The sequence below is a fragment of the Tilletiopsis washingtonensis genome, assembly GCF_003144115.1.
Source record: "Tilletiopsis washingtonensis strain MCA 4186 unplaced genomic scaffold FA09scaffold_11, whole genome shotgun sequence".
In the NCBI taxonomy this organism is placed as follows: domain Eukaryota; kingdom Fungi; phylum Basidiomycota; class Exobasidiomycetes; order Entylomatales; genus Tilletiopsis; species Tilletiopsis washingtonensis.
In genome coordinates, this window is record NW_020312008.1 from 301,798 (window position 1) to 325,910 (window position 24,113).

Here is a 24,113-nt window from a genome sequence, read left to right on the forward strand (position 1 = left end):
GCCGGCGCCGGCGCAACGCTCGTCGCCCCTCCGCCGCGGCGCGCCTCCTGCTTCTGCGGCTGCTGCCTCCCAAAGCCGCAGCTCCCGAGCCGCAGGTCGAGAGGCTGCATCCCTCGTAGCGCGCTCGCCAGCCCGCCGGCTTCTCCCATCGCAAGCGTCGATCGGCATCCTCGCTCGCTGCAGGCTGTAGTTGTGCGCGGTGGCCCTCGAGAAGGAGGAGCCGCGAGATTGTCTGATGGCAAGTCCAAGAGGGCGGCTAGACGCACTTTGGGAGCTTTCTTGCCGCCGCCGAGGCGACAACGAGGTCCCGCCTCGTCTGGGACGAGCAGCGAGTCGCCGTAGAAGGCCCTGTGCCCATCGTGGTCTGGTGGTTCGACGTCGTCCTGGCGGCCCTGTCCAGGTCTGCATCCGAAAAGTGGGCCTCAAGCGTGAGATCTGCGTCCAGGGTCCTCTCTGTCATGTCTCCGTCTCGAGGATCTGCGTGGCTGCTGCGTTGGTCCGAGCATGGCAACACGCAGCACGCACCACGCGCCGACACCGCTGCCGGCTTCTCGGAGGCGGCGAGGCGCCTCCTGACATCGCGACCGGCTCGCGACGGCATGCTACTGCGGGCTGTAAGAGGCAGCGACGCTTCAAGTCTGATGCAGAGCACCTCAGCTGCTCGTACATAGACGTGACGGATTGAACGTGGGCTCGCAGCGCCCAGCAGCAGCGGCGACGCTCGAAGCACCGTTGCGCAGAAGCATGTCTCGAGTGGAGGTCGCGCGGCGCCGCACGGCCAAGGCACGCGGACGCAGCCAGAAAGCGCGCCGTCTCTCTCGCAGTCGGGTCAGTCCGGGCGCGCCAGGCACTGCGCCTGCACCCTTGAGCAGCGGCGCCGTTAGCCGAGTTTCGACAGGCCGGCCGCCGGCGACGCGGCCGAGCGCCGTGCGATCGCGAAGAAGCGCACGCGCCCACGGCCGAGGCTGGCAGCAGCTTGGCAGCGGTGACGGCCTGGACCGCACTTTCTGCGCCCAGGTGCCTGGGATGCTCGCCTCGCGGCCGGCCAGCGCGCAGCGCAACGTTTTGTTCGCTCGGGGCGCCGGAGCGACCCGTCAAGCCAAGGCAGCACGAAGCGCCGCTCCGACCTTCCCACCTCACCTCCATCTCCTCTCCCTCCCTCTCACCGTCCCCCACATCCCGTCGCCCGCCATGGCCTTCTCCTCGCCCCTCTTCGCGCCGCTCAACAACGCCGTCGCTGCGCCGGCCGCCGACATGCGCCGCTTCCCCATCCGCGCACCCCTCGAGGTCGAGACGCCCCCGACCGGCGCCGCCCTCTACGCCCGCTTCGCCTTCGCCGGTGCCGTCTGCGTGAGTATCTCAGGGCTCGGAGTGCGGCGAACAGGCGTCGGCGGGCTGTTGCGTTGCCGGATCGTCGCGTGGCCTCAAGGACTGGTGCAGAGGGGACACACTCGCGCGAGCGCGCTCTTCGCACGCACCGCTTATCTGGCAGCGTGCAAATCGTCGGCGACGAGACACTGCGACACTCCAGCAGCTGCAATGTAGATCAGCGTCCAGCGGCCACTGAGCACATGCTGGCTTTGCGGCGAGGGCGCGATGAGCTGCCTGTGGCCTTGCGCGCTGCGCAGGGAATAGGCGCGCGCTGCGAACTTCTCAGCGTGCGCTCTGCGAAAAGCGCGCGCGAAGACGTGCCTGCTCGCGCAGCTTCTTGTGCTCCTGGCGATGCATCGAATGCGTCTACGCTTGCGCTGCGCACTGACACCCTCTCTTCACAGTGCGCCATCACCCACGGTGCCCTGACGCCCGTCGATGTCGTCAAGACGCGCATCCAGCTTGAGCCGGAGGTGTACAACAAGGTGCGTCGTGCGCGCGCGCTTGCTCCGACAGGCCGAGGCTGACTTGCGCGCGCTTGTGCAGGGCATGGTCACTGGCTTCCGCCAGATCATCGCCAAGGAGGGCTCCGGCGCGCTCCTGACCGGCCTCGGCCCCACGGCCGCCGGTTACTTCCTGCAGGGTGCCTTCAAGTTCGGCGGGTGAGTTTGGCGCGCACTCTTGTGCTCCTCGCGGCGTGCTCACAGTGCCGCGCGCAGTTACGAGTTCTGGAAGAAGACGATCATCGACCAGGTCGGCCTCGAGACGGCCACGGCCAACCGCGCCGCCGTCTACATTGGTGCCTCGGGTATCGCCGAGTTCTTCGCCGACATTGCCCTGTGCCCGCTCGAGGCCACGCGCATCCGTCTCGTCTCCACGCCCGGCTTCGCCAACGGCCTCGTTGGTGGCTTCGGCCGCATCGCTCGGGAGGAGGGCCTCAAGGGCTTCTACTCTGGGTGAGTGGCACGCAGCGGCAGAAGCGCGCGCAGACATGGGCGATCAGCAGCATTGCGCGCTGCAAGCACTTGAGCTGCGTGCTGCTCTTTGCGCGCGCACAGGCGCTGCGCTGAGACCTATCACTGACTCGCTTGCCCGCAGCTTCGGTCCCATGCTCTTCAAGCAGGTGCCGTACACCATGGCCAAGTTCGCCGTCTAGTGAGTCGCGCGCGCGTGTCCGCTTGGCCCGAGATCGCGCACTGACGCACCGCACAGCGAGGTCGCCTTCGAGAAGATCCTGTCGCTCACGGGCAAGCCGAAGGAGGAGCTGTCGGCCGGTCTCGTCACCAGCCTCAACCTGGCGTCCGGTGTGATTGCCGGTCTCGCCGCCGCCTTCATCTCGCAGCCCGCCGACACGCTGCTGTCGAAGATCAACAAGTCCAAGGCCGAGCCGGGCCAGTCGACGACGTCGCGCCTCATCGGCATGAGCAAGCAGCTCGGCGTCAAGGGCCTCTTCGGCGGCCTGGGCCCGCGTATGGTCATGATTGCCACGCTCACCGCCGGCCAGTTCGCCATCTACGGCGACATCAAGCGTGTGCTTGGCGCCACCAACGGTGTCGAGCTCGCCAAGACCCCCAAGGCCTAAGCGACCACCATCTACCCACTTCGCCCATTCCGCTCGTCGCTGCGCCGGTGCACCTTTCTGCACTGCCGGCCTCGGGCTTCATAGACCCCTCTTCGCCTGTGACGCCCACCCTTTTCTGCTGTTGCAAACGAAACGATCACTGCCCTGGGTCTGATCTGAAGCTGGCTCTCATTGGTGTGTGCTGTGCTCAGAGGTCCTTCTTGCTCTCTGCGCTCTCCCGCGGCTCCAGCCAGCGCGTCGGATGCCGGTTGTACATCTCCCACGGCGGCACGCAGGCCTGAGACAGAAGCTGTGGTCAGCCGGTGCGCCACGAGAGCTGAGACGCAGCGCTGCACGCACCACGAGAGCAAGTGCCACGCCCGCGCCGTACACAAGCATGAGCACTTTTTGCGAGTCGAGCGCCCAGCCCGCGATGAAGGCGAGCACCTGTGTGGTTGCTGGAGCGTGAGACGGGCTTCGCGATAGGGCAAGAGGCAGGCTGGCTCACCGCAGCGAGAACGAGCGTCTCCTGATTGATGCGGTCGGCGAGCCGTTGCCCCTGCAGGGACTGTGCGCGTGGTGTAAGCTGCGAGCCAAAAGGGACACGCAGACGTGATGGAGCTTAGGCGCTCAGCGAGACCTCCTGACCGATGCGCAGGGAGCGTACGACGGCCACCCCTGCGCCGTCAATCTGAGCTGCGCGACAGAGGACTGGACGCCGGCGCGAGCTCATGCTCCTGAATCGCGCGGCAGGTCGGCATGCCAAGTCCCGTGCAGTGGACTATTGTTCTGGCCAGGTGGTCCGCTTGAAGCATTCGCCGGGCGTTCGCGCACATCCGCCAGTCTCCACAACACCTGTAGTGAGGCCAGCATGCCTCCTGCCCTCAGCAGCCCCGACGCTGCGGCGGCGCTGCCGATGGCGCACACTGCACCTCGCATCTAGCGGCTCGTGCGCGCAGCCCAGCTCGCCCAGACAGCAAGCGCCATGTTCCGCACTGCGCGGCGGCTCTGCCACTCACGATGCGGCCCTCGAGCGAGGTGCGGACCTGGTCGAGCAGGGAGGGCGAGGCAGAAGAGGCCATGGCTGCCCAGAGGCGCGAGCGCGCAGGCGGTTGGCGGTCGACGAGCGAGTCGGGATGCGGCGACGGCGAGAAGGAGATGAGAGGGCCGCGGACCTGTAGTGGTGCGAGGTGCTGGCGAGGCTGCTGCTTTGGAGGTAGGGAGTGGGTGGTGGAGAGGAAGCAGGAGCGGCCGCACGTGCAGCTGCGTTTCGCGACGCTCGGACCAGCGCGCGGCGCGTGGGAACAGCAGGTGCGGGGTAGCGCAAAGTGCATGCCCGGCCTCTGTCCTTCCCGCAACCACGCCACAAGCCAGCTGCAGCATGGAGGTCGAGCTCACCAACCCGCGCGTGCCCGCCGCCGGCAGCGGCAACGGCGCCGCGCCTATCCTGAACCGCCAGTCGCGCCACCTGACGCAGAACCCGGAGCGCGGCGGTGCCCAGGCCATGCTGCACGCCGCCGGCCTCACGGTCGCCGACCTCGACAAGGCGCAGGTGGGCATCAGTGCCGTGTGGTGGGAGGGCAACCCGTGCAACTCGCATCTGCGCGAACTGGCCGACTGGGTCAAGGAGAGCTGCACTAAGGAGGGCCTTGTGGGTCTGCAGTTCAACACCATTGGTGAGTAAGGTGGAGAGTGGAGCGAGGCACTGGCACTGGCCCGCAGAAGAGAGCATCGGGGACTGGGTCAGGTCCAGGTAGCACGCATGCCTTGGATGGGACGTTCAGAGCGCTGGCCTTTGTGCTCCTGGGCTGTATGCTGACTGAGGCCTCTGCGCGGTTCAGGCATCTCCGACGTGAGTCTCTCCCAACATCTCTCTCTCTCGCAGTGCTCACACCACGCTGCAGGCCATCACGATGGGCACAGCCGGCATGCGCTACTCGCTACCCTCGCGCGAGATCATTGCCGACTCGATCGAGAGCGTCATGCTGGGCCAGTACTACGACGGCAACATCTCCGTCGTCGGCTGCGACAAGAATCCGCCGGGCGCGCTCATTGCTGCCATGCGACACAAGTGCGTGGACTGAAGCTGCCTGCTCCCTCTATGTGCTCACATGCTGTCCGCAGCCGGCCAACTCTGCTCGTCTGGGGCGGCACCATCGCTGTGCGTACAGAGGCAGCTGCCAGCAGCGCTCTCTGCTCACGAGCCCACCTCTCCAGCCGGGCACGTTGCGCATCGACATTCCCTCGCTGGGCCGCAAGAAGGGCGACGACATGTGCGTCAGGCTTGCCGCACATTCCGAGGGATAGCGGCTGAAGCATGTGTGCTGCCACAGCCAGATTTCCGACACCTTCGAAGCGGCAGGCGCGTTCGCCGTTGGCCGCATCAACGACGAGGAGCGGGCTGGTGCGTCTCGTACGTGCACTCAGCCGCGCCACCGCTCACGCCGCTCTTCTGACAGCGATTGTGCGGGAAAGCTGCCCTGGGCCAGGAGCTTGCGGCGGGTCAGCTTGTGCAGTTGCCAGCACGTCACACAGCTGCTGACGCACCACACAGCATCTACACGGCGAACTCCTTTGCGACGTTCATGGAGACGACGGGCATGATCCTGCCTGTGAGGGCGAACGTCTACGCCACGTGCCATGTCCTCGCTCACTCGACCGCCTACAGGGAACGGCAGCGACACCAGCCACGCACCCAGCAAAGCGAGCCGAGTGCCTGCGGACCGGCGCGGCCATGCGCAACCTCCTTGCGCTGGACCTCAAGCCGCGAGACATTCTGACGCGTCAGGCCTTCCTCAATGGCCTCGTGATGAACACCATCATTGGTGGCTCGACGAACCTCGTGCTCCACCTGCTCGCCATCGCCAAGGCGGGCGATGTTCAGCTCAGCATCGACGACTGTGAGTGCGTTCGCTGGACGAAGCGATGCTGCTGCTGACACTGCGTCACAGTCCAGACCATCACTGAGAAGAGTGCGTAGCTATGCTTTGCGCAGCTTGACGTGGCGCTGACCTCTGTGCAGCGTCGTTTCTGGCGGACATGAAGCCCTCAGGGCGCTATGTGATGACCGACCTGTTCAACGTGGGTCTGCGGCGCTGGGGTCCCAATAGCGCTCGCTCATAGCGGATCTGCAGATCGGCGGCATAGCGCCGCTGATGAAGTACGTCGGCGAGTCACGGCCAGACCTGCTCAACCTCGACGTCTTGACGTGCACCGGACGGACGTTGCGCGAGAACCTCGCCAATGTTCCCTCGCTCACGTTCGACCACCAAGACGTGATCCGGCCGCTCGAGAATCCCATCAAGGAGACTGGAGTGAGTCGCGTGCTGTGCTTGAGACAGGGCCGCCGCTGACGCCAGTGCATCAGCACATTCATATCATGCGCGGCAACCTGTGCCCCGGCTCAGCGGTCGCCAAGCTGACGGGCAAGGAGGGTCTGGAGTTCACGGGCACGGCCAAGTGCTTCGACCAGGAGCAAGGCATTGTCGAGGCTATTCGTGCCGGCGCGATCGGGCCCGGCAACGTGCTCGTCATCCGCTACCAGGGTCCGCGAGGCGCGCCGGGCATGCCCGAGCAGCTTGGTGCGTGGCGTACGACGGGCTAGCAAAGCGAAAAGCTGACGCGCTTCCGAGCAGAGAGCACAGCGGCGGTGATGGGCGCCGGTCTCGGCAAGACGACAGCTCTGATCACCGACGGCCGCTTCAGCGGTGCCTCGCACGGCTTCTGCGTTGGGCATGTCGTGCCGGAGGCGATCAACGGCGGGCCTATCGCGCTCGTAGAGGACGGCGACAAGATCTCCATCGACGCCAAGACGCTCACCATTACGCTGCACGTCGACGACGAGGAGCTGAAGCGCCGCTTTGCCAAGTGGGACGCGGACCCGTCGAAGAAGGAACTCAAGGTGAAGCGTGGCACGCTGTACAGTAAGTCTCGTCGGTGCGCTGCGAGTCGGCATGAGCTGACAATGGCTTCCCAGAGTACGCACACACCGTCGCCGATGCGTCGCAGGGCGCCGTGACGGACTTCTTCTAGACATGCGCCAGTCAATGGGCTGTTCTCTAGACCGCACCACACACCAAATGCATGCACTCAGCCCACACCGAGATGCGCGAAGCCGTACGCGTGGGTCACACGGGCGCAATCTGATCTTACGTATGATGATTACGGGCGGAGCGTTGCAAGATAGCAGTAGGTAGCAAAAGGGAGGAGCAGAAGGGGGAAGGGGTAAATAAAGAGGTAGCGGGAGAGTCGTGAATCGTAGCGGGTGGAGCGAGAGCCGCAGAAGCAGCCCGTCTCATCGCGCGCTTAGAAGGCCGACGGGCACTCGATGCGCTCGCCGATGGTGCCGAAGATGCGGTCCCAGATGCGCGTCTGCTTGCCGTAGTTCTTGCCGCTCTTGCCGAAGCGGTGGTGCAGGTCGTGGTCCTCGACGGCGAGCTCCATGCCGAGCGGGCGCAGCACCATGCCGAGCAGCGGGTGCGGCCACATGGCGCGGATGCCCGAGTGGCCGAGCGCCTCGACGTAGAGCAGGTAGGCGATGGCAAAGTGGTACTCGGCGAACGACATCTTGGGCGCCACGCACGAGGCGAGGAAGGGCACGATGAAGATCTCGATGCACTCCTGGATGTCGTCGGCGAGAATCGAAAGAATGGGTGTGGGGTGCTTGGTGGCGTGGTGCTGGCGGTGGATGAACCACAGGCAGTCGAACTCGTGCGTGGAGCGGTGGTAGAGGTAGAACCTGCACAGGGTGTCAGTGGCGTCATCAGCGGCCGCGGCGCAGCGTGCTCACCAGTAGTCCAGCGCAATCTCAAAGACGGCGATCTTGAGCGGCGAGTAGATGTTGAGGCCGTCGAAGGGGTTCGTCATGTCGCCGCGCCAGCCGAGGAAGAAGGGGCCCATGGTGCGGAAGACGGTGTAGATGAAGATGGAGCGGCCGAGGTGGTTGACGTGGCGGTCGTCGACCATGTCGCGGCCGCGGTTGAGCTCGTCAAACGTGCCGTACTTCTCCATGTAGCCGTGCAGGCGGCCAATCATGAGGCGCGCAAACACGATGAAGGACAGGTGGTAGAAGACCCAGGCGGGCGCCCAGTGCATCTTGTGGTCGGGCAGGAAGTGGTTCCAGGCCCAGTGCACGGCCAGCGGCATGACGGCAGTGCGCAGGATGAAGAAGTTCTCCGTGCTCATCGGGTGCTCCGGCGGCGGGCCGCGCAGCGGCTCCTTGGCGTCGCGCTTCTTGTACGTCGCCGGCGGGCAGATGTCGAGCGAGGCGATGAACTCCCACAGCGTCCACTGCTTCGGCGGCTTGAGCTGCCAGGTGCTGCGAGAGGGGGTCAGCAAGCGGCACGGGTGGCCAGCACACCGGCGGCACATGCAACTCACGTCTTGGGCCGCACGCCGTACACCTTGTCAAACTCCTTGCCCTTGTCGTCCTTGGCGATGGCACCCTTGCCTGCGCCGCCGGGCGCCTGCGGCGCCGGCTCGTCGCATGCGTTGTCGGGCGCGATGGAGGGGCCGTCGTTGTCCTCCTCCTTGCTCATCTCCTGCTTGCCGACGTGCGTGGGCCGGTTGGTCGGTGCCACACCGGCAGCCTTTGGGATCTCTGCGGCAGATGCCATGGTGCGTGTGTGCGATGGAGGTGGTGGCTGGGAGCGAAGGAGCGAGCCCGGCGAGAAGGCGTCTTACATATGCGGAGAGCGAGGAGCGCAGCCGCGCCGTGCGTGCCTGGCCGAGGCACTTGGCCTGTCAACGACACGCACGCAGCCAGGCGAGCGGATCCGCGTCGCTGAGGTGAGCAGGAGCAGCGATCTGCCTCGCCCTGTTCATCCGCCGCCCGCGTGAGAGACGCGGCTCTGCCTTTCGCGCAGCTTCGCCGTTGTAGTCGAGCCTTCAGATGCAGCTCCGTCTATTCGCCGCTCGCTGAGCAGAATTCGACCTTGCGGGGAAGGACGCCCCGCAGCGCTGCGTGCTGTGTGCTGCAGGCGCAGCAGCCGTGCCGCTGCGCAGCTGGGCGAGCGCGTGAAATCCCGGCGGATCTGCTGCTGAATCTGGACCGGCTCCGCTGCCGCAGAGGTGGCGATGCTGCTCTCCTGCCTGCGTCGCGGCTACGTCACGCACGCCGGCGCAGCTGGAAAGAAGCGCTGGCCAAGTGCCCGCATCGGTGTCAAGGCTGCTATCGCCGTCGAGCGGGCAGCGGCGCAGTGTCCGGCGGCCCTCGTGCAAACCCCGGCGGGCGACAGGCTCGCGAGCGCCTCTGCGCCCCCGCTGCCTGCCATACCGAGCGCCGCCGCCGATGCCGATGCTCCTCGACGCCTCTCGGCGGGCCGCAGAAGCCTCAGCCATCAAGCATGAACGGGTCCTCGCGCTCGCAAATGCTCCTTCGCCAGCCACAGCGCCGGGCGCAGCTGACCTCATGCCCTTCATGCGGCCGGGCCCCGGCGCTCTCGAAGCACAGGCACGCTGTGGAAAAGCGGCATGGCCACGCGCTCGGCCGGCGCGCTTCCGATGCGGCCACTTGCTGATCGCTCCTTGGCACATCGGGAACCTCATATGTCAGCTGGACAGGGCCAAGCCACGGTGCTCAGCGTCTGCCGCCGGCTGGCCGAGCATCGCAGGGCCCTGGCTGGCCAGCGCATGGCTCCGGCATTTCGAGGGGTCGCGAGCCTCCATCGGGCGCGTGTAGCGAGGTGGAGGTGGGACGAGGTGCCCGCCCGGAGGCCGAAGCTGCCAGAAAGCTCTCGAGCTCCTCTCCCTCCCTCTGCTGCTGCTCTTAGACATGTCCGCCGCTTCGAAGGCTTGGCACGTCGACCGAGCGCCGACAGCGACACCCGAGGATCCAGAAGCAGCACGCAGCACGCAGAGAGCAGCCGGCAGCGTGCTTTGCGGCATGCAGAGGCCACCACGTGGATGGACCACGCGGTCGCTCCTCCTCATGCGACGGGACGCTCCACGTGGCCTTCCCCACACTCTGACTCTGCACGCTGCAGCTGGGGTCACAGATGCAGGCGCAGCTGCAACGCACAGCATGCAGATCCGGCTGCTTCTCTGAGGTGTGCGCTTGAGCACGCCTGTTGAGCTGCGTCGCTGCTGCATGGTCCCGCAAAGATGCGCACCGCCCGCGCGCCTCGAGGCGCGTCAGTTCGGTGCCGTCGTGCTTCGCTCTCGACCACCACAAGCCGCAACATGCAGTCCTCCTCGTGGTCCGACCACGCGGCCAAGTACGCCAACAACGGCAACGGCCTGACGCTGCCTCTGCTGCTCGCAGCACTGGCACACATCACGCCTGCGCTGGATGCTCTCGCAGCACAAAGAGCACCGCAGCCACTGCGCATCCTCACGACGTGTGGCGGGCCTGGCGTCGAGGCCGTGCTGCTGTGCAAGCACTTTGGAGGCAAGCACGTCAACATTCTCTCGACGGACAATGCAGAGGGAATGGTGCAGCTGGCGCGCGACTCGTTTGAGAAGGAAGGCCTGCAGGACATCGCCGAGGCTCGCGTGCTCGACGCCATGGTGCGGCCCAGGGTCTCCGCCTGGATTGACCAGCACTGACAGCTTCGTCTGCAGAAGCTGGACCTGCCAGACCAGAGCTACGACGCCGTGCTGCAGCTGCTCGGGCCGATGCTGTTGCCCGATGCACGAGCCAGCTTCGCCGAGGCCACACGCGTACTGACGCCGGGAGGTGTCTTTTGCGCCCTCACGCCCGGCCGCATGGTCATCCACGACGTCATGACGAGCGCCAAGCGGGGCGTGCTGGAGAAGGCAGGCCGCGGCGATGAGTTCCAGGACCTCTACTCGCATCGCATCATGAGCGAGTGGGGCACGCCGCCGAAGCTGAAGGAGCAGCTGGAGAAGTGCAGCGCCTTTGCGAAGGTCGAGGCGGCAAATGCGCCCGCTGAGATGCCCGTCAGCAGCGAAGCGCACCTCGATGAGATCGTACGTGCTGTGCCGGCTGCAGTAGAGCTCTGCTGAACCTTTCCCGCAGCTGCAGAGCCTGTGGGACAACCCGGGCATGGCGTTCATGTACACCTCGAATCTCTCCGAGGAGCAAGTGGCCGAGTTTCGCGCTGCCGTGCGCAAGGAGATGCTGAAGCGTCGCGCCGAGTCCGGCAAGGAGACCTGGGGCGCTGAGATGCTGGGCAACGTCGTGTGCGCCTGGACTGCCGAGAAGTGACGCAAGATGGGGGATGAGTGCTTCTGGTCACCTCAATGAGATCTCGTCTGATCATCGCTGTGTGCACGTCCGACGCGACGCCTTTCGCTGCATCCGGGGAGCCTCGGTCACACAGCCGTGCCTGTTGCACTTGTTCATTGATCACACGAGCGGCTGGCTCGGCTGCGCCTTGGCAGCCGGCATGCGCGGCGGCATGTCCTCCTCGTGAGCCTGCGCCTGGCGCTGCGCCTGCGCCTGGCCCTGCGGTGCAGCGGGCCGGGGAGCAGGCAGCTGAACGTCGGGCGCATCGGCGTCGACGTCGTACAGGTGGTCCGTCGACGTGCGCGAGTTGGTGTAAGAGACACGTCCGCCTGGGCTGACGCCTGGCTGGGCGTTGAAGGAGCCGGGCATGTAGGGCGCGCCAGCGTTGCCGACTAGCAACGGGTAAGCGTCAGTCAGCAGGCTCGACGAGGCATTACAGAGCCCTGAGACAAGCATACGCAACGCAAATTCGCTCCTTTCCACCTCTCCCCTTTATTCCTGAACTCACCCTCAGCAGCGCCGCCAGCGCGCCATCCTTCAATCTCGCCCGCCAACGCCCTGGCCACACCAGCGCTCGCGATGAGCTTGGCCGTAGCGAACGAGCCCGTCGTAAACGTGGCGCCGAAGTGCGGGCGGAAGAGCATGCGCGAGACGTCGCCGAGCAAGCTGCCGAGCAGCAGGCTCTGCAGCACGCGCAGATGCTCGGGCGCCGATGTGACGACGTGCAGCCCGAAGAGCACGAGCGGGAGGTTGTACGAGGGGAACTGCCGAGCTAGCGCCGAGTAGAGAAGCGCCAGGAACTGTTGAACGGAGTCAGCGCTGCAGTCGCGAGCGAGCTGGGTGGCCGACGCACGCTGAGGAAGGAGAAGAGCGACGTCGGCGGCGAGTCGCGCACGGCGGCCGGCAGGCGCGCATTGATGCGCTGCGGGAAGAGCAGGATGGCCTGCGGCAACGACATGGCTGCAGAGCTGGCGCACTGATACGGATGGACGGGAGGACGGCGCAGCGGCAGAGTGCGACTTGCAGACGGACAGCCGGAGTTGCGGATGGAGTGGGTGGGAAGAGAGGCGTTTGTGCACGAGCCATCGCGAAGGCGGGCGGCAGAAGCAGACAGCAGAATCTTGGCGCGGGAGTTGTATTCAGCACTTCAATCGCGCGCTGCAATTGTTGAAGCACCCTAGACCCGCGGAGAAAATCCTATTTGCGGCAGCCGCTCTCCGCACTCCAGACCCCCAATCACCTCACCCTAGCCGTCCGCCTGGCATCCGCTCCGCCGCAGACTCACCTCGTCGGGTCTCTGGCTACCAAACTGCTGCCGCTGGTGCTGCGCGAAGCATCATGTCAAGCAGCGCCGCGGTTGCCTCGGTCGAGGCCGAGGCTGCGACATCAGCAGCTGTTCCACCGCAGGCCAACGACAGCGTCGGCACGGTCGCTTCGCCGCGGGATGCTGGAGAGGGCACGGGCAGCGCAGCGATCGCAGGAGAGAGCGCACTGGTACAGCCGCCGGCGACGGGCATGCAGAGTGCATCCTCGCAGCGTGGCGCTGCGCCGCAGCTTGTGAGTACAGCTTCGCGCGTCGCGTGGACGAGGAGGTGCAGCGAGCCGTGGAAAACGGCTGCAACGTCGAGACACGGCTCTGTGAGATGTTCGAGACGGTCGGGCGGCTGCACAGACGCATGCTCTCTCGATTGAGATAGAGAAAGACGTCCGAGGCGCTTGGAAGGGGGCTCGCGTGAGGGAGGTAGTCGGCGGGATGTGTGACCGTGATCGAGGGAGCGCTGGCTGTCCGTTGATCCCGTACATGAGCTGACAACTCATCAGTCTGCCCCTTCACGGCAGTTGGGCGCCAGTTCCGTCGCTGGGCCATCTCGTCTGCCAGCATCGCCTGCGGATGCGCCTTCGCCCGGGCACGCCGCCGTGCTGCCGGCGTCCTCCTCGAACGTGTCTCTGCATGCTCTGCCGCGGCGCAGCATCGAACGGTGTGTTGTGCTTCGAGAAGACCCCTCAGTGCACTGACGAGCGTCTACAGCGTCTTCTTTGGAGCGCACGACATCAAGACGTGGTACGCCAGCCCGTTCCCGCTCGATGATGACCCGCACGACGCAACGCCGGCCGGCTCGCCCGCACAGTCCCACCAGCCAGTCAAGCGAGGCGGCAACAAGCGACCGCGTCTGGAAGCTGCTTCGCGCACTCCGAGCGGCGCTGCGAATGGAGCCGCAGCGAACGGCACGCCAGCTGCAGCTGCAGCACTGTCGACGCCGGGCCCTCATGCCGGCGGTGCACTGGCGTCCACGTCGGCGGGTACGCCTGCGTCCGTCGTGTCCGCGACAGACAGTCCCGCAGCTTCTGGGCGGCAAAGAGGAGCAGCTTTGCAGCCGCAGGGCACCTCGACTGGCCGCTCGCTGTGGGTGTGCGACGGCTGCTTCAAGTACGCGCGCACCTACGCCGGCTATCGCGTGCACAAGAAGGAGTGCACCTACACGCATCCGCCGGGCCGCAAGGTATACCAGCGCGGCGCTCACATCATCTGGGAGGTCGACGGCGCTGAGCAGAAGGTGTGTCAGGCGGAGATGTGCTTGTGACTCCTCGCTGATGCCGAGCTACAGCTCTACGCCCAGAACCTCTCGCTCTTCGGCAAGCTCTTCATCGACCACAAGGCCATCTACTTTGACGTCGAGCCGTTTCTCTTCTACGTGCTCACGGATGCGAGTCCGCACTTTGACCACCCGATCGGCTTCTTTTCCAAGGTGAGCGGATGCGTGGCTCAGTGACCCGCGCCAGGCTCACACCTCGGCGAGCGCAGGAAAAGATCTCGTACGACGACTACAACCTCGCCTGCATCATCACGTTTCCGCCGTTTCAGAAGCGCGGCTTCGGCACGCTGCTGATCGAGTTCAGTGAGTGCAGCTGTGGTGCGCTGACACATTGCGGCGCTGACACACTGGTGCAGGCTACTACCTCTCTGCACACGACGCAGTCCCGGGCACGCCGGAGCGGCCGCTGTCCTCTCTCGGCTTCCGCGGCTACCTTGCCTACTGGTCGTCGGTAGTGCTGCGCACACTGGCACTGGCGTTCGACGAGATGGAGCCCAGCATCTCGCAGCTGCTGCTAGCGCCACCACCTTCCGCCTCTACGCCGGTCAAAGGCGCACCCGTTAGCCCAGCCGTGGCAGCAGCGGCGCGAGCGCGACAAGTGCACGAGTGCACGCGCATCAGGCGGGCGCTGCTCGGTCTGCCTGCTCTGCCCGACACCTTCCGACCACTGTCTGGCGGCGATGCGGAGGAAGAAGAGATCCAGCGACGCAAGATCATCCGCGTAGCCAAGGGCTTCGCAGGCGTCACGCCTCGCGGTCTCGCTACGCCGTCTCGCTCTGAGCGCCGTGCCACACGCGCTAGCAACCGCGCCGGCTCGCAAGGCAGTCCGGTGGAGGAAGCACCGAGCCCGGTCAAGACAGAGCCCGGTGCAGCATCAACAGGCGGGAGCAATGGCCGTACGCGCGGGCAGGCCTCAGCACCTGCTCCAGATGCCACATCGAAGCATCCAGCGCTGGCCATCGCCATTGCGCCCGGCGCCTCCATCTCGCTCGCTACCACGCTTGGCGCGCTCAGTGCAGCGACGCGGCTGCGTGTCGACGACGTAGCCTTTGCGCTTGCAGAATGCGGCCTACTGCGCTGGCGTGTACCCCCTGCTGTGCTCCAGGAGCGCGGCGTGTACCGTGCTGCGAAGGGCACAGACGCCGCTGGACAGGCCAAAGTTGCTTCAGAGCTGCCGGCCGAGGTAGCGCTGCTCATCACGCGCGACGCCGTGCGCGAGGCCATCCGCGCCAAGAATGTCAAGCGCCCGGTGCTCGACGACATCTACGTGCTTGTCTGACGCCTTGTTGCCGCGCATTAATCATATATGGCTCCACTGCGACGAGATGGCGGAGCTCCGGAGAGAGAATGTAGGTACAATTGGAAAGGAGAGGCGCGGGAGGCGCCCTAGACGCTGCGGCAGTACTCGTCGGTCTGCGGCGCGCGTCAGCCAAGTGAAGCCAGCTCGCAAGCCAGCGCGCGCCCGCACACGCCGCAACTCACGAAAAGAGCGTCGGCCGGAGCATCGGGGATGAACCAGCTGGCGAGTGCGATCTGGCGACCAGAGTGAGCGGCAGCACGGGGGAGAGGTGCGGCAGGGCACGCACGATGACGAAAACGTTCATCAGCATCCAACCTAGGGGAATCCTAGTCAGTTCTTTTCCTCCGTGTTGACCGCATCAGCGCCGCCGGCTCACCTTCGAGATAGTTACTCTTGCCGTCAGCGATGGCATTGGACACGAGGATAATGCTGAGGAAGAGGATGATGGCGACGAGCGGGTCGAAAAGCAGCGACAACGGCTTGCCGGCGATCCAGCCGATCACCACAAGGAGCGGCAGCACAAACAGGGCAATCTGCCGATGCCGAGTGCGTTAGTAGGAAACACTACAGCTGTACAGGCAGTGACTGACTTGAACTGCCAGAACGGAGAGTGCGTCAGTAGGAGACGCCATAGCCGCGCAGGAGGCGACCCACTCGAGCTGCCAACGGCCACGGACATGGCAAGGTTGATCTTGTTCTTGTACGAGGCCGTGACGGCCGTGGCGTGCTCTGCGGCGTTGCTGACGACTGCGCGCGGAGAGACTTCAGTCTGAGTGCTACCTGAGACGCCTCTATGCTGTAGCCACGCACCTGGCAGCAGAATCAGACCGATAAAGGTCTTTGGCACTCCGTAGTTCTCGGAGACGCCCTCGATTGAGTCAACAAGCCACTCAGACGTGACGCCTACCAGAACTGTCGAAAGCACGAGTAGGCCGACGGCCACCGGGAGACTGAGAGTGACCTCCTCCTCCTCGCCCTCATCCTCGTACAGGTGCGTGTGCGTGCTGAGTTGGACTGCGAAAGCGGTGAGCGAAGGAGCAGCCGCGGTCTCGCAGCCGACGCACAGACGAGATAGCCGGCGTAGATGAGCAGCAGGATGATCGAGGCACCGCGGCTGACCTTGAGGATGTCGGCGCGCTCAAGCGCGTCCGACAGCGCTCCGCTCGTAGCATGGAAACCGGCGGGAATCAGAATCGTGATGACAGACATCGTGAGAGCGCCGGAGTTGAGGTTTGCGGCCGTCTACAGCGGGGTCAGTCAGGGGCCCGACTACTGTGGCCAGGGGAGGCGCACCATGAGGAACTCCTGCTCCGCTGCGAGGAAAGCAGCGTCAGAGAAGGGAATGAAGGTCCTACAGCGGCTGTTGCTCACAGTAGCGGAGGCCGCCGACGAAAAAGGACATGCCAAGCACCAGCAGGATGTTTGAGAGGATCGAGCCAATGAGCGACGTCTGCGTGATCACGAGCTGGCATTGGAACTGCGGCAGGAGGCTGTCAGCAAGCTCGAGCCCGCCTCGCGCGCTTGCCTGTACTTGCCAGTGCCAGGATCGCAACAATGAGCTCCACAGCGTTGCCAAGCGTCGCGTTCAGCAGGCCGCCGAGCGTCTGGCCAACGCGCAAGCTGATCTCCTCTGTGCCGTAGCTGAGCAGCGCAGCCAGCGGGATGATCGCGAGGAAGCTGATGATAAAGGTGACAAGGCCATTAGACGGCTTTGACTGGTCCAGTGCGAAGTGCAGCCTGCAGAAGGTTCCCGGCGGGTCAGAGGAGGGACGGGAGAGGTCCAGAGGGTTTGATAGAGGCGAAGCCTCAGTGGAGAAGAAGCCGGGGAGCGTGTGGAGCACTCACGCCCAGGAGACCGGGATGGCAAGCACAAGAACGTTGAGGGGGCTGTAGAAGATGACATTCTTGATCGACTGAATGTGCGAGGGTGCTGGCGCCAGCGGCTTGTCGGGCGTGAAGAGGCCCGTGAAGGAGCTGCGGCGGTGCGCATGAGTGATGCCCTGCGGCAAGAGGAGCGGCGAGGCTCGACTCACCGGAGCGGAGCGCGGTGCTGGTCGCTGGCGGCCGTCATGCGGCGCGGCGGCCCGTTGCCGCCGAGGCCCGCCGAGCTCTCGCCCGGCTGCATGGTGCGGCGGATGGGGCCCTTCTTCTCGACGGGCTTCTCGGCCTGCCGGCCCTCCTCGAGCGAGATGGTGCCGGTGCGCTTGGCGGGCAGCGCGGCCGCCTCGTCGGAGCGCTGCGTGGCCGTCTCGTTGCTCGCCTGCTCGGCGTCGTGCAGCGAGGCGGGCTCGGCGGTGAATGGCGCCATGGTGCAGTCGGTGCCGAAGGGTCAAGAGGTGCGAGCGAGTCGCTGGGAGGTCGTGGTGCGAGGCAAGGCGAGCCAAGCGACACGACCAGCTGATCGCCGGCACCACATTGCACACGGGCCTTCGAGGGGGCATTACGTAACCCAACACGAGAGGCCAGACCCCGGAGCATGTCTGCTGCATGACGCAGCGATGCCATCGGGCGCGGAGCAGGCGTCCAGTCGCAGCGGCGGCACAGCGCAGGAGGAGCGAGAGGCGCGGCATGCCTTCCCCTGCCACACGGCACGCGCACCGCCGCACCCGCACTGCGCGCCGCCGGCTGTGGGGCGCGGGCCGCCGGCGCGCCACGCGTGGGCCGCCGGCACGTGGAGCGAGGCGCTGCGTGCTGAGGCGGTGCAGCTTTTGCGCACCGCCGGCTCGAGCCCCTGGGCTTTGACTAGAGAGCTCATTTCAGACGCAATAGGCTCAGAAGTGCCTTCTACCAGGGCGGAAGAGGGGCTCATTCTGGATGAGGCCCCGAGGGGCTGTGCCACCTGTTCCGCCCTGTCGGGCTTCGAGCGGGCTCCTCACACATCTCGGTTGCAGCGCACAGCCGCGAAGCGCACCCGGCTGTCTCGAGCGGGACACCCTTGCCGCGCGACCACCGCGCGGCCTGCGCAGTGCTTTTTCACACATTTTGGTCACAACCTGCACAACCTCAATACTGGACCCGGGCGTCAAGCGAGCGAGAGAGGGCGTAGGAAGCTTGCATGGAGGTCACAGAGGCGAGGCGCCGTCTCTCGTGCGGGAAGAATTTCGCGCGCCGGAACCCGGATCTCTTGACGCTGCGCTGCTTCAGGGTGCTTGGCGCCGGCCTCGCTCCTTCCTCTCCACACCACGTCGCCATGTCCGACTCGCGCGCCTTCGCCTTCGGCAGCAGCAGCGTCTCGGGCGACTGGAGCCAGACACTGGCCGGCCGCGCCGACGCGCTGGCCGTCTACTCGGACGCCGTGCAGGAGCCGGACGTCGAGTGCTCCAATCTCGACAGCCTCTACTGCGGCAGCCAGCACGACGACACGGACCGGGCGGAGGCGCGGGTGCTGAGAGAGGACTTCTGCAGCTCTGGTAAGTGGCCAGCTCTTTGCCGCGGCCGGTCTGCTAGACTGCAGCTGTGTGTGTCACAAGACTGACCCGCACATCAGCACTCGTGGCGCACACGTGGCTCGGGCTGCACCAGGACAACGTCTCGCAGGGCGTCGACATCGACCTGGCAGCGCTGCGCTCCACGCAGCGCCTCTTTGGCGCACAGACCGTCAAGGTCGTGCAGTCCGCCGCCTTCTCCGGCGAGGCGTCGACCAGCGTGCTGCAGCCCGAAGCGGCGGCTCTGCAGGCGAAGGAGGCAGAAGCACCAGAAGCGAAGGGCGCGAGCTGGGCAGCAGGTGCAGCGAGTGAGCGCTTCGACCGCAAGCTGCAGAAGCAGAAGGAGAAGGCGGAGCGCAAGCGCGCTAAGGCTGGACCCTCGACCGCATCACAAACAAGGACAGAGCCACGCCTAACGCTCGTGCACGCCGACGTGCTCGACCTGCCGCTGCCCGCGTCGCCCTCGCAGCCGGCACTGCCGCCACCCGACCTCGTCGCCTCGCTCAACTACGCGCTCTGCTACTTCCACACGCGCGCCGGCCTGCTGGCGTATCTGGCGCAGGTGCGGCGCACGCTGCGGCCACGCACGGGGCGGTTGATATGCGACCAGTTCGCCGGGCCGACGGGCGGAGAGGTGTATGCCGAACAGGCGCCGCTGTGGGCTGCCTTCGAGCGCGAGCCGGGCTTCATGCGCCCAGCAGATCCGCGACCTCAGCTCTCCGAGGCGCCATTGCAAATCGTGCCGCCGCCAGCAGACGCGCTCGAGGATGCCGCCAGCCACACGCAGTGGCCGCGCGGCCAGCTCAAGCTGGTGCGCACGGGCGAGAAGGAGGGCGGCTTCGAGTACTGGCGCGAAGACGGGCCGATTGACTTTGCGACGAATCGCTTCCGCATGAGTCTCAGCATGCGCTTCTCCGACGGTGAGTGCCGCCGTCAACGCACGTGCTGCGGCGTGCTGACGCCTCGCAGGCTCGTGGCTGCGCGACGTCTTTGCGTACGACTTCCGCATCTGGTCGCTCTGCGAGGTCGTCGAGGCGATGAAGGAGGTCGGCTTCTCCGACGTCTACACCTACGTCCTGCCGCGCACGGCACGCGACGACCTCACGCACGCCGCCGACGGCAACGCAGCGAAGGCGCCTCGCTCGCGCTCCTCGTCTGCCTCGTCGGGCTCTGACGCAGCACCAATGGAGGACGGCGACGGCATGGACGACATGGCGCACCTCACGCGCATGACGGAGCGCGAGGAGGCCGCAAAGGTCAACTACCAGCAGCTCAAGGCCGGCGACAAGCTCTTTGCCTCAAGGTCCTTCGCCAGTGAGCACGCTCGACCTCGCTCAGAGCTCACACACACTGACGCTGCCCAGCCTACATCGTCGCCTGTGCGCCGCCACAATAGATCTGCTGCGAATGATGAAGCCCATGTGTGATGCATTGATGGTGTCGACCAGACGGGAGCTGAGGTATCTATGGGTGCGCGCGGCATTGCGCTGGGAGCGAAGGTGATCCGTGTGCAGGCATGGCCCTTCCTTTACAGGAGGACAGCGCCGGCACCGGCGAGGCCGGCGGCGAGCATGACGACGGGGCCGAACATGCTGGGCACGTTGACGCTGCCCACGGCGGCGTCGGTGCGGCCGGCCGACGAGGTGGCAGACGTGGCGGCCGACGAGGCGCTGCTCACGATGCTCGAGCCGCCGCTGGCAACCGTCGAGACGATCGACGAGCCGCCGCTGACGATGGTCGTGGCCACGCCCGTGGCGACGCTGGCGGCGCCGCTGGTCGCCTCTGTGGAACGAGAAGTGTGTGAGCACGAGCGGGTGAGCGCGCAGGACAGAGCCACGCACCGCCGAAGACCGAGGTGGCGCCCGTGGCGATCGTCTGGCCGACGCTGGCCGCACCGCTGGTGGCCTCTGCAGGAGAAGGATGAGCAAGAAGCACGCGGGCTGCCACTGCAAGCTCGACAGAGCCACTCACGGTCAAAGACGGACGTGGCGCCGGCAATGCCGCTGCCAATGGCACCGCCGATGCCCTGGCCCTGCACAGAGGCGGCGGCGAGCACGACGAGGGCGGCGACGGGGAAGCGGAACTGCATGGTGGGCGGTAGAGGAGGTGGGTTGGTGGGCGGTGAGAGAGCTGAGAGTGTGCGAGGCGAAGAGATGCAAGTGCAGAGAGACGAGTTGGTGGGAGGAAGAGAAGCAAGCTGCGACGCTTGGCTGCCTCTTAAGCACTCTCGCAGCGAGGCCCGAAGAGCCCCTCTCGCTGCACAGCCGAGGAGCACTTTGTGCCGCACTTGCTGCATCTCGCGGCGGCGGCGCGCGATGACGTGGGTGTCACCGCATGCGCGTCTTGGCTCGCCGCGCAAGCCGCACGGCACCGCACCGCCGGCGCCCGGCGTCTGCTCCACCTCTGGAGCAGACAAGAGGCGGGCCAGCTGCAGCTCACGCTCAAGGCCAAGGACTGGCAGCGAGCGGCAGCGGCGGAGTGGGCGTCGCCGTTAATGCCGAGGGCTGCGGCTGAATATCCGGCCCTGCGTAGCAGTGCGGGGGACGCTCGACAGCCGCGAGGCGGTGCTTCGGGCCTGTCGCGTGGCCTGCGCACCGCCACATGCTGGTCGCGGGGATGCGTCGCGCCTCTCCTGCGGCTCACCGCCCTCGCCTCGCCATGACATGTCGCACCCTCGCTGCCCACTGCCGCATTCTTGGACACTGCATCTGGCTGCTGCGTGCTGTAGCTCGCCGCCTGACCGCGGACGGGGCCCTCACGCTGGCTCGCTCGCATCAGGCCCGGAAGATGCTCAGGCTGCAAGCACATGATACAGATGTTCCCCTCGGCGCCGCAGAGTGTGCACGCGCGTCTGCAGATACATGCCACGGAGGGCATCCGCTGCGGCAGCCTAGTGCTGCGGCCCGTCGCCGAGGTCCAGGTAGCGCCGGAAGGTAAAGCCCAGGAAGGCGAGGTCGCGCGTGGCGCCAGCGCCAGTGTCTGCGCCGCTCGGCACGTCTGGCACGTCCTGGTAGCTGGAGAGAAGGGGCGAAAGTCAGCATCGGGCTCTGCAGCACGCCACATGCGCACGCACTCCTCGGTCGGGAAGTAGCTCGTGTCCGTCACCGACTTGAGGTGCGGCACAAACGGCGCATCGATGTTGCGGATCGAGTTCCAGTCGACGCCCGTGAAGAACGGGTGCTCGCGGATCTCCTGTGCGCCGTTGCGGCCCAGGCGGTTGTCCGGCGCACAGATGAGTCTGCAGCAAGGAGTCAGCATCTGTGCAGGCATGCCGCTCCTGCGGACTCACCTCCGGATGAGGTCCTCCGCCTCGGGACTGAGGTGGATATCGTCGGGGAACTGCAGCGTCTCGCGCCAGGCGAGAATCTTGCGGTACGTGTCGTGCGCGTTCTCCGAGCAGAACGGCGGATAGCCGCAGAGACACTCGAACATGATGGCGCCCAGGCTCCACCAGTCGCACTCGTTGCCGTAGCCCTGCTGCAGGAAGATTTCGGGCGCAATGTAGTCGGGCGTGCCGACGGTCGAGTAGGCCTGCAGGGACGTGTCAGCAGAGCAGTGACGCGAGCCTGCTCGCTAATGCTCACGAGCTTCCGCCGGTTGGCCTTCCACGTGGCAATGGCATCCTTCGAGCTCAGCGTGAGCGTAATCGAGTTGACGGCCACCGAGTTGCGCCCGCTCTGCTGCTGCTGGTTCGTGTTGCCATCGAACAACCGCTGGTAGTAGGCGCTATCGTGCTGCTTGTGGAAGCCCGTCGAGAGGCCAAAGTCGGAGAGCTTGATGTGGCCCTTGGCGTCGATGAGGATGTTGTCCGGCTTGATGTCGCTGCGCAGGGACCCGTCAGTCTAGCCACCAGACGACGCTCTGTGCGGGCTGCTCACCGGTGGATGAAGCCGAGCTTGTGGATGCCCTCGAGCGCCAGCACACACTCGGCCATGTAGAAGCGCGTCACGTCGTGCGAGAACGTGTCGTACTTGATGAGCATCGTCATCAGATCGCCGCCGGGCAGGAACTCCATCAGCAGGTAGAGATACTGCGAGTCCTGGAACGAGTAATAGAGCTGCACGACCCATGGGCTGTTGCTCTCCGCCAGCACGTCGCGCTCTGCCCGCACGTGCGCGAGCTGGGTCACCCACGTCAGCCAACGTCGCTTCGCACGCAGCCAGGCGCGCTCACCTGGTCCTTCTTGAACATCTCGCTCTTGCGCAGCGTCTTCATGGCATAGATCTTGCCCGTGTCCACCTTCTGCACCAACCGCACCTCGCCGAACGCGCCCTTGCCGATGACCTTCACTGTCCGGAAGTCGTCGAGGCCCAGGCGCGTCCGCCGCAGGCGCAGAAAGCCGCTCTCGCGCCGGCCCAGCGACGCCAGCTGGCGCGACTTGCGCTCCTCGGAGAGCGGCGCGCCGTCTGGCGGTGCCGCCAGGCGCTTCTCCAGCTCCACACGCCTGCAGAGGCCGGCGTCAGCCTCAGACATAGCCTGCAACAGCACAGCGACGCACCGGTTGCTGCGCTCAATCGCCTGCTCGACGGCGACCTTGTAGAAGTGCTCGAGCTTCAGCTTCGCGCCCGTGGCAGCGTCCAGCGTCGTCTTGTTCATGCCGTCCGTGCTGCGCTCGAAGTACACGTAGTCTGCGCCCTTATCGCTCGCGGCGCTGGGACTGCCCGTCGGCTGCGAGCCGCTCGGCGAGGTAGACGCCACGCCCTGCATGGCCTGTGGCGGCTGCGGCGATGCCGAGCGACCGGGGCCCGGCGAGCGGGGCGCATAGGCAGCTGCCGCTGCGGGCGCAGACGTGGGCGAGCCGTTGGGCGAGCGCGAGTACTGCTGCTGCGGCGCGAGGCCCTGCTGCTGGGCGTGCTGCTGCTGCAGCTGGTACTGCATCTGCGCCTGCTGTGCCGCCATGAGCTGCTGCTGGTGCAGCGCAGCGGCCTGCGACATGGCCGGGTGCTGCAGCTGCGACGGCGGTGCCTGTGCTTGATGTGCGAGCGCCGCGTTCGCAATCTGGTTCGACAGCTGCGACGGGTACTGCTGCGCATATGCTGTGGAGCACGAAGGGGTGTCAGCAGACCGCAAGGTATCTCACGCAGGCGCAGTAGCGGACGCGCACGGATCCCGTCGGCTGCCAACGGTGCAACACGGGAGACGCACGGGCCGTCGCGGCGCAGCGGCAGGACTTCGCAGCGCAGGCGAGCAAAGGTCTGCTGTGGTTGGGCTATGCAAGCAAAGCCTGAGGCGGCAACGCGATCCCGACCCAACGCGCGAACACGTCTGGCTGCGACAGGCACGCTCGGTGTTGCACTCCGAGTGGCAGACCCCGTGCCCGCGGGCCACACAGCTCAACGTCTGCTTGCGACTCACCCTGGTTGGCAGCAAAGCCGCCCTGGCCCGCGACGCCGTAGCCGTAGCTCTGGCTCGGCACCTGTCCCTGACCGTACATCATCTGCTGCTGGCCGCCGCCGCCCTGCTGCTGCTGGGCGTACTGCTGCTGCTGGTGCGGCTGCGCAAAGGCGCCGTACGCCATGGTCTGCGGCTGCGAGACATGCGGCATGCCCTGGCCGCCGTTGCCGCGCTGCTGCTGCTGTTGCTGCTGCTGCGCATACATGTTCTGCTGCTGCTGCTGCTGCTGCTGCTGCTGCTGCTGCTGCTGTGCCCCGCCAGGAGGCCCGGGCGAGGGCCC

At 66.1% G+C, this 24,113-nt stretch overlaps 12 protein-coding genes across 12 annotated transcripts; 6 read left to right on the top strand and 6 right to left on the bottom strand.

Annotated features, from left to right (window-relative positions):
* The first annotated feature begins 1,139 nt into the window (after positions 1 to 1,139).
* On the top strand, positions 1,140 to 3,097 carry FA09DRAFT_330048 (mitochondrial carrier). Its single transcript, XM_025742440.1, has 6 exons — positions 1,140 to 1,350; positions 1,776 to 1,856; positions 1,918 to 2,033; positions 2,091 to 2,327; positions 2,470 to 2,526; positions 2,584 to 3,097. The coding sequence occupies exons 1-6, from the start codon at positions 1,192 to 1,194 to the stop codon at positions 2,951 to 2,953; spliced, it is 1,020 nt and encodes a 339-aa protein (XP_025598167.1). The 5' UTR covers positions 1,140 to 1,191; the 3' UTR covers positions 2,954 to 3,097.
* On the bottom strand, positions 3,047 to 3,768 carry FA09DRAFT_31118 (SPC12-domain-containing protein). Its single transcript, XM_025740655.1, has 4 exons — positions 3,573 to 3,768; positions 3,441 to 3,500; positions 3,293 to 3,379; positions 3,047 to 3,230 (listed from the first exon to the last, which is right to left on the bottom strand). The coding sequence occupies exons 1-4, from the start codon at positions 3,663 to 3,665 to the stop codon at positions 3,141 to 3,143; spliced, it is 330 nt and encodes a 109-aa protein (XP_025598168.1). The 5' UTR covers positions 3,666 to 3,768; the 3' UTR covers positions 3,047 to 3,140.
* A 545-nt stretch (positions 3,769 to 4,313) lies between these two features.
* FA09DRAFT_338862 (dihydroxy-acid and 6-phosphogluconate dehydratase) lies at positions 4,314 to 6,964 on the top strand (the record flags this gene model as incomplete). The annotated part of the gene is made up of 15 exons (XM_025744152.1): positions 4,314 to 4,608; positions 4,774 to 4,784; positions 4,837 to 5,003; positions 5,057 to 5,093; positions 5,150 to 5,205; positions 5,266 to 5,336; positions 5,392 to 5,434; positions 5,487 to 5,544; positions 5,601 to 5,832; positions 5,884 to 5,904; positions 5,955 to 6,013; positions 6,067 to 6,246; positions 6,300 to 6,513; positions 6,568 to 6,855; positions 6,909 to 6,964. 15 exons carry the CDS (start codon positions 4,314 to 4,316, stop codon positions 6,962 to 6,964), a joined length of 1,788 nt encoding a protein of 595 aa, XP_025598169.1.
* A 261-nt stretch (positions 6,965 to 7,225) lies between these two features.
* FA09DRAFT_330053 (hypothetical protein) lies at positions 7,226 to 8,559 on the bottom strand. The gene is made up of 3 exons (XM_025742441.1): positions 8,312 to 8,559; positions 7,722 to 8,249; positions 7,226 to 7,670 (listed from the first exon to the last, which is right to left on the bottom strand). The coding sequence occupies exons 1-3, from the start codon at positions 8,545 to 8,547 to the stop codon at positions 7,238 to 7,240; spliced, it is 1,197 nt and encodes a 398-aa protein (XP_025598170.1). The 5' UTR covers positions 8,548 to 8,559; the 3' UTR covers positions 7,226 to 7,237.
* A 745-nt stretch (positions 8,560 to 9,304) lies between these two features.
* Positions 9,305 to 10,112, top strand: FA09DRAFT_31725 (hypothetical protein). Its single transcript, XM_025740873.1, has one exon. It carries the CDS (start codon positions 9,404 to 9,406, stop codon positions 10,001 to 10,003), a length of 600 nt encoding a protein of 199 aa, XP_025598171.1. The 5' UTR covers positions 9,305 to 9,403; the 3' UTR covers positions 10,004 to 10,112.
* Positions 9,852 to 11,106, top strand: FA09DRAFT_330056 (S-adenosyl-L-methionine-dependent methyltransferase). Its single transcript, XM_025742442.1, has 3 exons — positions 9,852 to 10,438; positions 10,493 to 10,861; positions 10,911 to 11,106. Exons 1-3 carry the CDS (start codon positions 10,034 to 10,036, stop codon positions 11,097 to 11,099), a joined length of 963 nt encoding a protein of 320 aa, XP_025598172.1. The 5' UTR covers positions 9,852 to 10,033; the 3' UTR covers positions 11,100 to 11,106.
* A 113-nt stretch (positions 11,107 to 11,219) lies between these two features.
* On the bottom strand, positions 11,220 to 12,175 carry FA09DRAFT_330058 (hypothetical protein). The gene is made up of 3 exons (XM_025742443.1): positions 11,974 to 12,175; positions 11,629 to 11,920; positions 11,220 to 11,512 (listed from the first exon to the last, which is right to left on the bottom strand). Exons 1-3 carry the CDS (start codon positions 12,076 to 12,078, stop codon positions 11,241 to 11,243), a joined length of 669 nt encoding a protein of 222 aa, XP_025598173.1. The 5' UTR covers positions 12,079 to 12,175; the 3' UTR covers positions 11,220 to 11,240.
* Positions 12,176 to 12,458: 283 nt separating this feature from the next.
* FA09DRAFT_325544 (acyl-CoA N-acyltransferase) lies at positions 12,459 to 14,993 on the top strand (the record flags this gene model as incomplete). Its single annotated transcript, XM_025741173.1, has 6 exons — positions 12,459 to 12,677; positions 12,960 to 13,099; positions 13,129 to 13,675; positions 13,727 to 13,867; positions 13,924 to 14,017; positions 14,071 to 14,993. 6 exons carry the CDS (start codon positions 12,459 to 12,461, stop codon positions 14,991 to 14,993), a joined length of 2,064 nt encoding a protein of 687 aa, XP_025598174.1.
* Positions 14,994 to 15,031: 38 nt separating this feature from the next.
* Positions 15,032 to 17,358, bottom strand: FA09DRAFT_318856 (calcium/proton exchanger). Its single transcript, XM_025740915.1, has 13 exons — positions 17,048 to 17,358; positions 16,860 to 16,988; positions 16,550 to 16,751; positions 16,386 to 16,491; positions 16,308 to 16,327; positions 16,079 to 16,256; positions 15,825 to 16,028; positions 15,669 to 15,761; positions 15,605 to 15,609; positions 15,391 to 15,547; positions 15,301 to 15,329; positions 15,197 to 15,247; positions 15,032 to 15,127 (listed from the first exon to the last, which is right to left on the bottom strand). The coding sequence occupies exons 1-13, from the start codon at positions 17,320 to 17,322 to the stop codon at positions 15,101 to 15,103; spliced, it is 1,476 nt and encodes a 491-aa protein (XP_025598175.1). The 5' UTR covers positions 17,323 to 17,358; the 3' UTR covers positions 15,032 to 15,100.
* A 454-nt stretch (positions 17,359 to 17,812) lies between these two features.
* On the top strand, positions 17,813 to 19,868 carry FA09DRAFT_330062 (hypothetical protein). The gene is made up of 4 exons (XM_025742445.1): positions 17,813 to 18,424; positions 18,502 to 19,359; positions 19,409 to 19,753; positions 19,804 to 19,868. The coding sequence occupies exons 1-4, from the start codon at positions 18,070 to 18,072 to the stop codon at positions 19,833 to 19,835; spliced, it is 1,590 nt and encodes a 529-aa protein (XP_025598176.1). The 5' UTR covers positions 17,813 to 18,069; the 3' UTR covers positions 19,836 to 19,868.
* A 99-nt stretch (positions 19,869 to 19,967) lies between these two features.
* On the bottom strand, positions 19,968 to 20,528 carry FA09DRAFT_338869 (hypothetical protein; the record flags this gene model as incomplete). The annotated part of the gene is made up of 3 exons (XM_025744153.1): positions 19,968 to 20,221; positions 20,281 to 20,346; positions 20,411 to 20,528. The coding sequence occupies 3 exons, from the start codon at positions 20,526 to 20,528 to the stop codon at positions 19,968 to 19,970; spliced, it is 438 nt and encodes a 145-aa protein (XP_025598177.1).
* Positions 20,529 to 21,329: 801 nt separating this feature from the next.
* FA09DRAFT_334346 (AGC/NDR/NDR protein kinase) lies at positions 21,330 to 23,338 on the bottom strand (the record flags this gene model as incomplete). Its single annotated transcript, XM_025743724.1, has 7 exons — positions 21,330 to 21,453; positions 21,513 to 21,677; positions 21,729 to 21,970; positions 22,024 to 22,261; positions 22,318 to 22,559; positions 22,613 to 22,883; positions 22,938 to 23,338. The coding sequence occupies 7 exons, from the start codon at positions 23,336 to 23,338 to the stop codon at positions 21,330 to 21,332; spliced, it is 1,683 nt and encodes a 560-aa protein (XP_025598178.1).
* Between the last annotated feature and the right edge of the window lie 775 nt (positions 23,339 to 24,113).

What these genes read in the sequence shown, in the direction of transcription:
- FA09DRAFT_330062 (XM_025742445.1), top strand. Translation starts at nt 18,070, where the DNA reads ATGGAGGTCACAGAGGCGAGGCGCCGTCTCTCGTGCGGGAAGAATTTC. An exon ending in CAGCATGCGCTTCTCCGACG is followed by an intron (nt 19,360 to 19,408) that starts GTGAGTGCCGCC and finishes GACGCCTCGCAG; the next exon opens with GCTCGTGGCTGCGCGACGTC. An exon ending in TGCCTCAAGGTCCTTCGCCA is followed by an intron (nt 19,754 to 19,803) that starts GTGAGCACGCTC and finishes GACGCTGCCCAG; the next exon opens with CCTACATCGTCGCCTGTGCG.
- FA09DRAFT_31725 (XM_025740873.1), top strand. Translation starts at nt 9,404, where the DNA reads ATGGCCACGCGCTCGGCCGGCGCGCTTCCGATGCGGCCACTTGCTGAT.
- FA09DRAFT_330056 (XM_025742442.1), top strand. Translation starts at nt 10,034, where the DNA reads ATGCGCACCGCCCGCGCGCCTCGAGGCGCGTCAGTTCGGTGCCGTCGT. An exon ending in CTCGCGTGCTCGACGCCATG is followed by an intron (nt 10,439 to 10,492) that starts GTGCGGCCCAGG and finishes CTTCGTCTGCAG; the next exon opens with AAGCTGGACCTGCCAGACCA. An exon ending in AAGCGCACCTCGATGAGATC is followed by an intron (nt 10,862 to 10,910) that starts GTACGTGCTGTG and finishes CCTTTCCCGCAG; the next exon opens with CTGCAGAGCCTGTGGGACAA.
- FA09DRAFT_330058 (XM_025742443.1), bottom strand. Translation starts at nt 12,078, where the DNA reads ATGTCGTTGCCGCAGGCCATCCTGCTCTTCCCGCAGCGCATCAATGCG. An exon ending in CGCTCTTCTCCTTCCTCAGC is followed by an intron (nt 11,921 to 11,973) that starts GTGCGTCGGCCA and finishes TCCGTTCAACAG; the next exon opens with TTCCTGGCGCTTCTCTACTC. An exon ending in CGCTGGCGGCGCTGCTGAGG is followed by an intron (nt 11,513 to 11,628) that starts GTGAGTTCAGGA and finishes ACCCGTTGCTAG; the next exon opens with TCGGCAACGCTGGCGCGCCC.
- FA09DRAFT_330048 (XM_025742440.1), top strand. Translation starts at nt 1,192, where the DNA reads ATGGCCTTCTCCTCGCCCCTCTTCGCGCCGCTCAACAACGCCGTCGCT. An exon ending in GGTGCCTTCAAGTTCGGCGG is followed by an intron (nt 2,034 to 2,090) that starts GTGAGTTTGGCG and finishes TGCCGCGCGCAG; the next exon opens with TTACGAGTTCTGGAAGAAGA. An exon ending in CTCAAGGGCTTCTACTCTGG is followed by an intron (nt 2,328 to 2,469) that starts GTGAGTGGCACG and finishes GCTTGCCCGCAG; the next exon opens with CTTCGGTCCCATGCTCTTCA.
- FA09DRAFT_330053 (XM_025742441.1), bottom strand. Translation starts at nt 8,547, where the DNA reads ATGGCATCTGCCGCAGAGATCCCAAAGGCTGCCGGTGTGGCACCGACC. An exon ending in TACGGCGTGCGGCCCAAGAC is followed by an intron (nt 8,250 to 8,311) that starts GTGAGTTGCATG and finishes CCCCTCTCGCAG; the next exon opens with CACCTGGCAGCTCAAGCCGC. An exon ending in GAGATTGCGCTGGACTACTG is followed by an intron (nt 7,671 to 7,721) that starts GTGAGCACGCTG and finishes CACCCTGTGCAG; the next exon opens with GTTCTACCTCTACCACCGCT.
- FA09DRAFT_31118 (XM_025740655.1), bottom strand. Translation starts at nt 3,665, where the DNA reads ATGAGCTCGCGCCGGCGTCCAGTCCTCTGTCGCGCAGCTCAGATTGAC. An exon ending in AGACGCTCGTTCTCGCTGCG is followed by an intron (nt 3,380 to 3,440) that starts GTGAGCCAGCCT and finishes GCAACCACACAG; the next exon opens with GTGCTCGCCTTCATCGCGGG. An exon ending in GCGTGGCACTTGCTCTCGTG is followed by an intron (nt 3,231 to 3,292) that starts GTGCGTGCAGCG and finishes CTTCTGTCTCAG; the next exon opens with GCCTGCGTGCCGCCGTGGGA.
- FA09DRAFT_318856 (XM_025740915.1), bottom strand. Translation starts at nt 17,322, where the DNA reads ATGGCGCCATTCACCGCCGAGCCCGCCTCGCTGCACGACGCCGAGCAG. An exon ending in GCCATCCCGGTCTCCTGGGC is followed by an intron (nt 16,752 to 16,859) that starts GTGAGTGCTCCA and finishes AACCTTCTGCAG; the next exon opens with GCTGCACTTCGCACTGGACC. An exon ending in CAAGAGTAACTATCTCGAAG is followed by an intron (nt 15,330 to 15,390) that starts GTGAGCCGGCGG and finishes GGATTCCCCTAG; the next exon opens with GTTGGATGCTGATGAACGTT.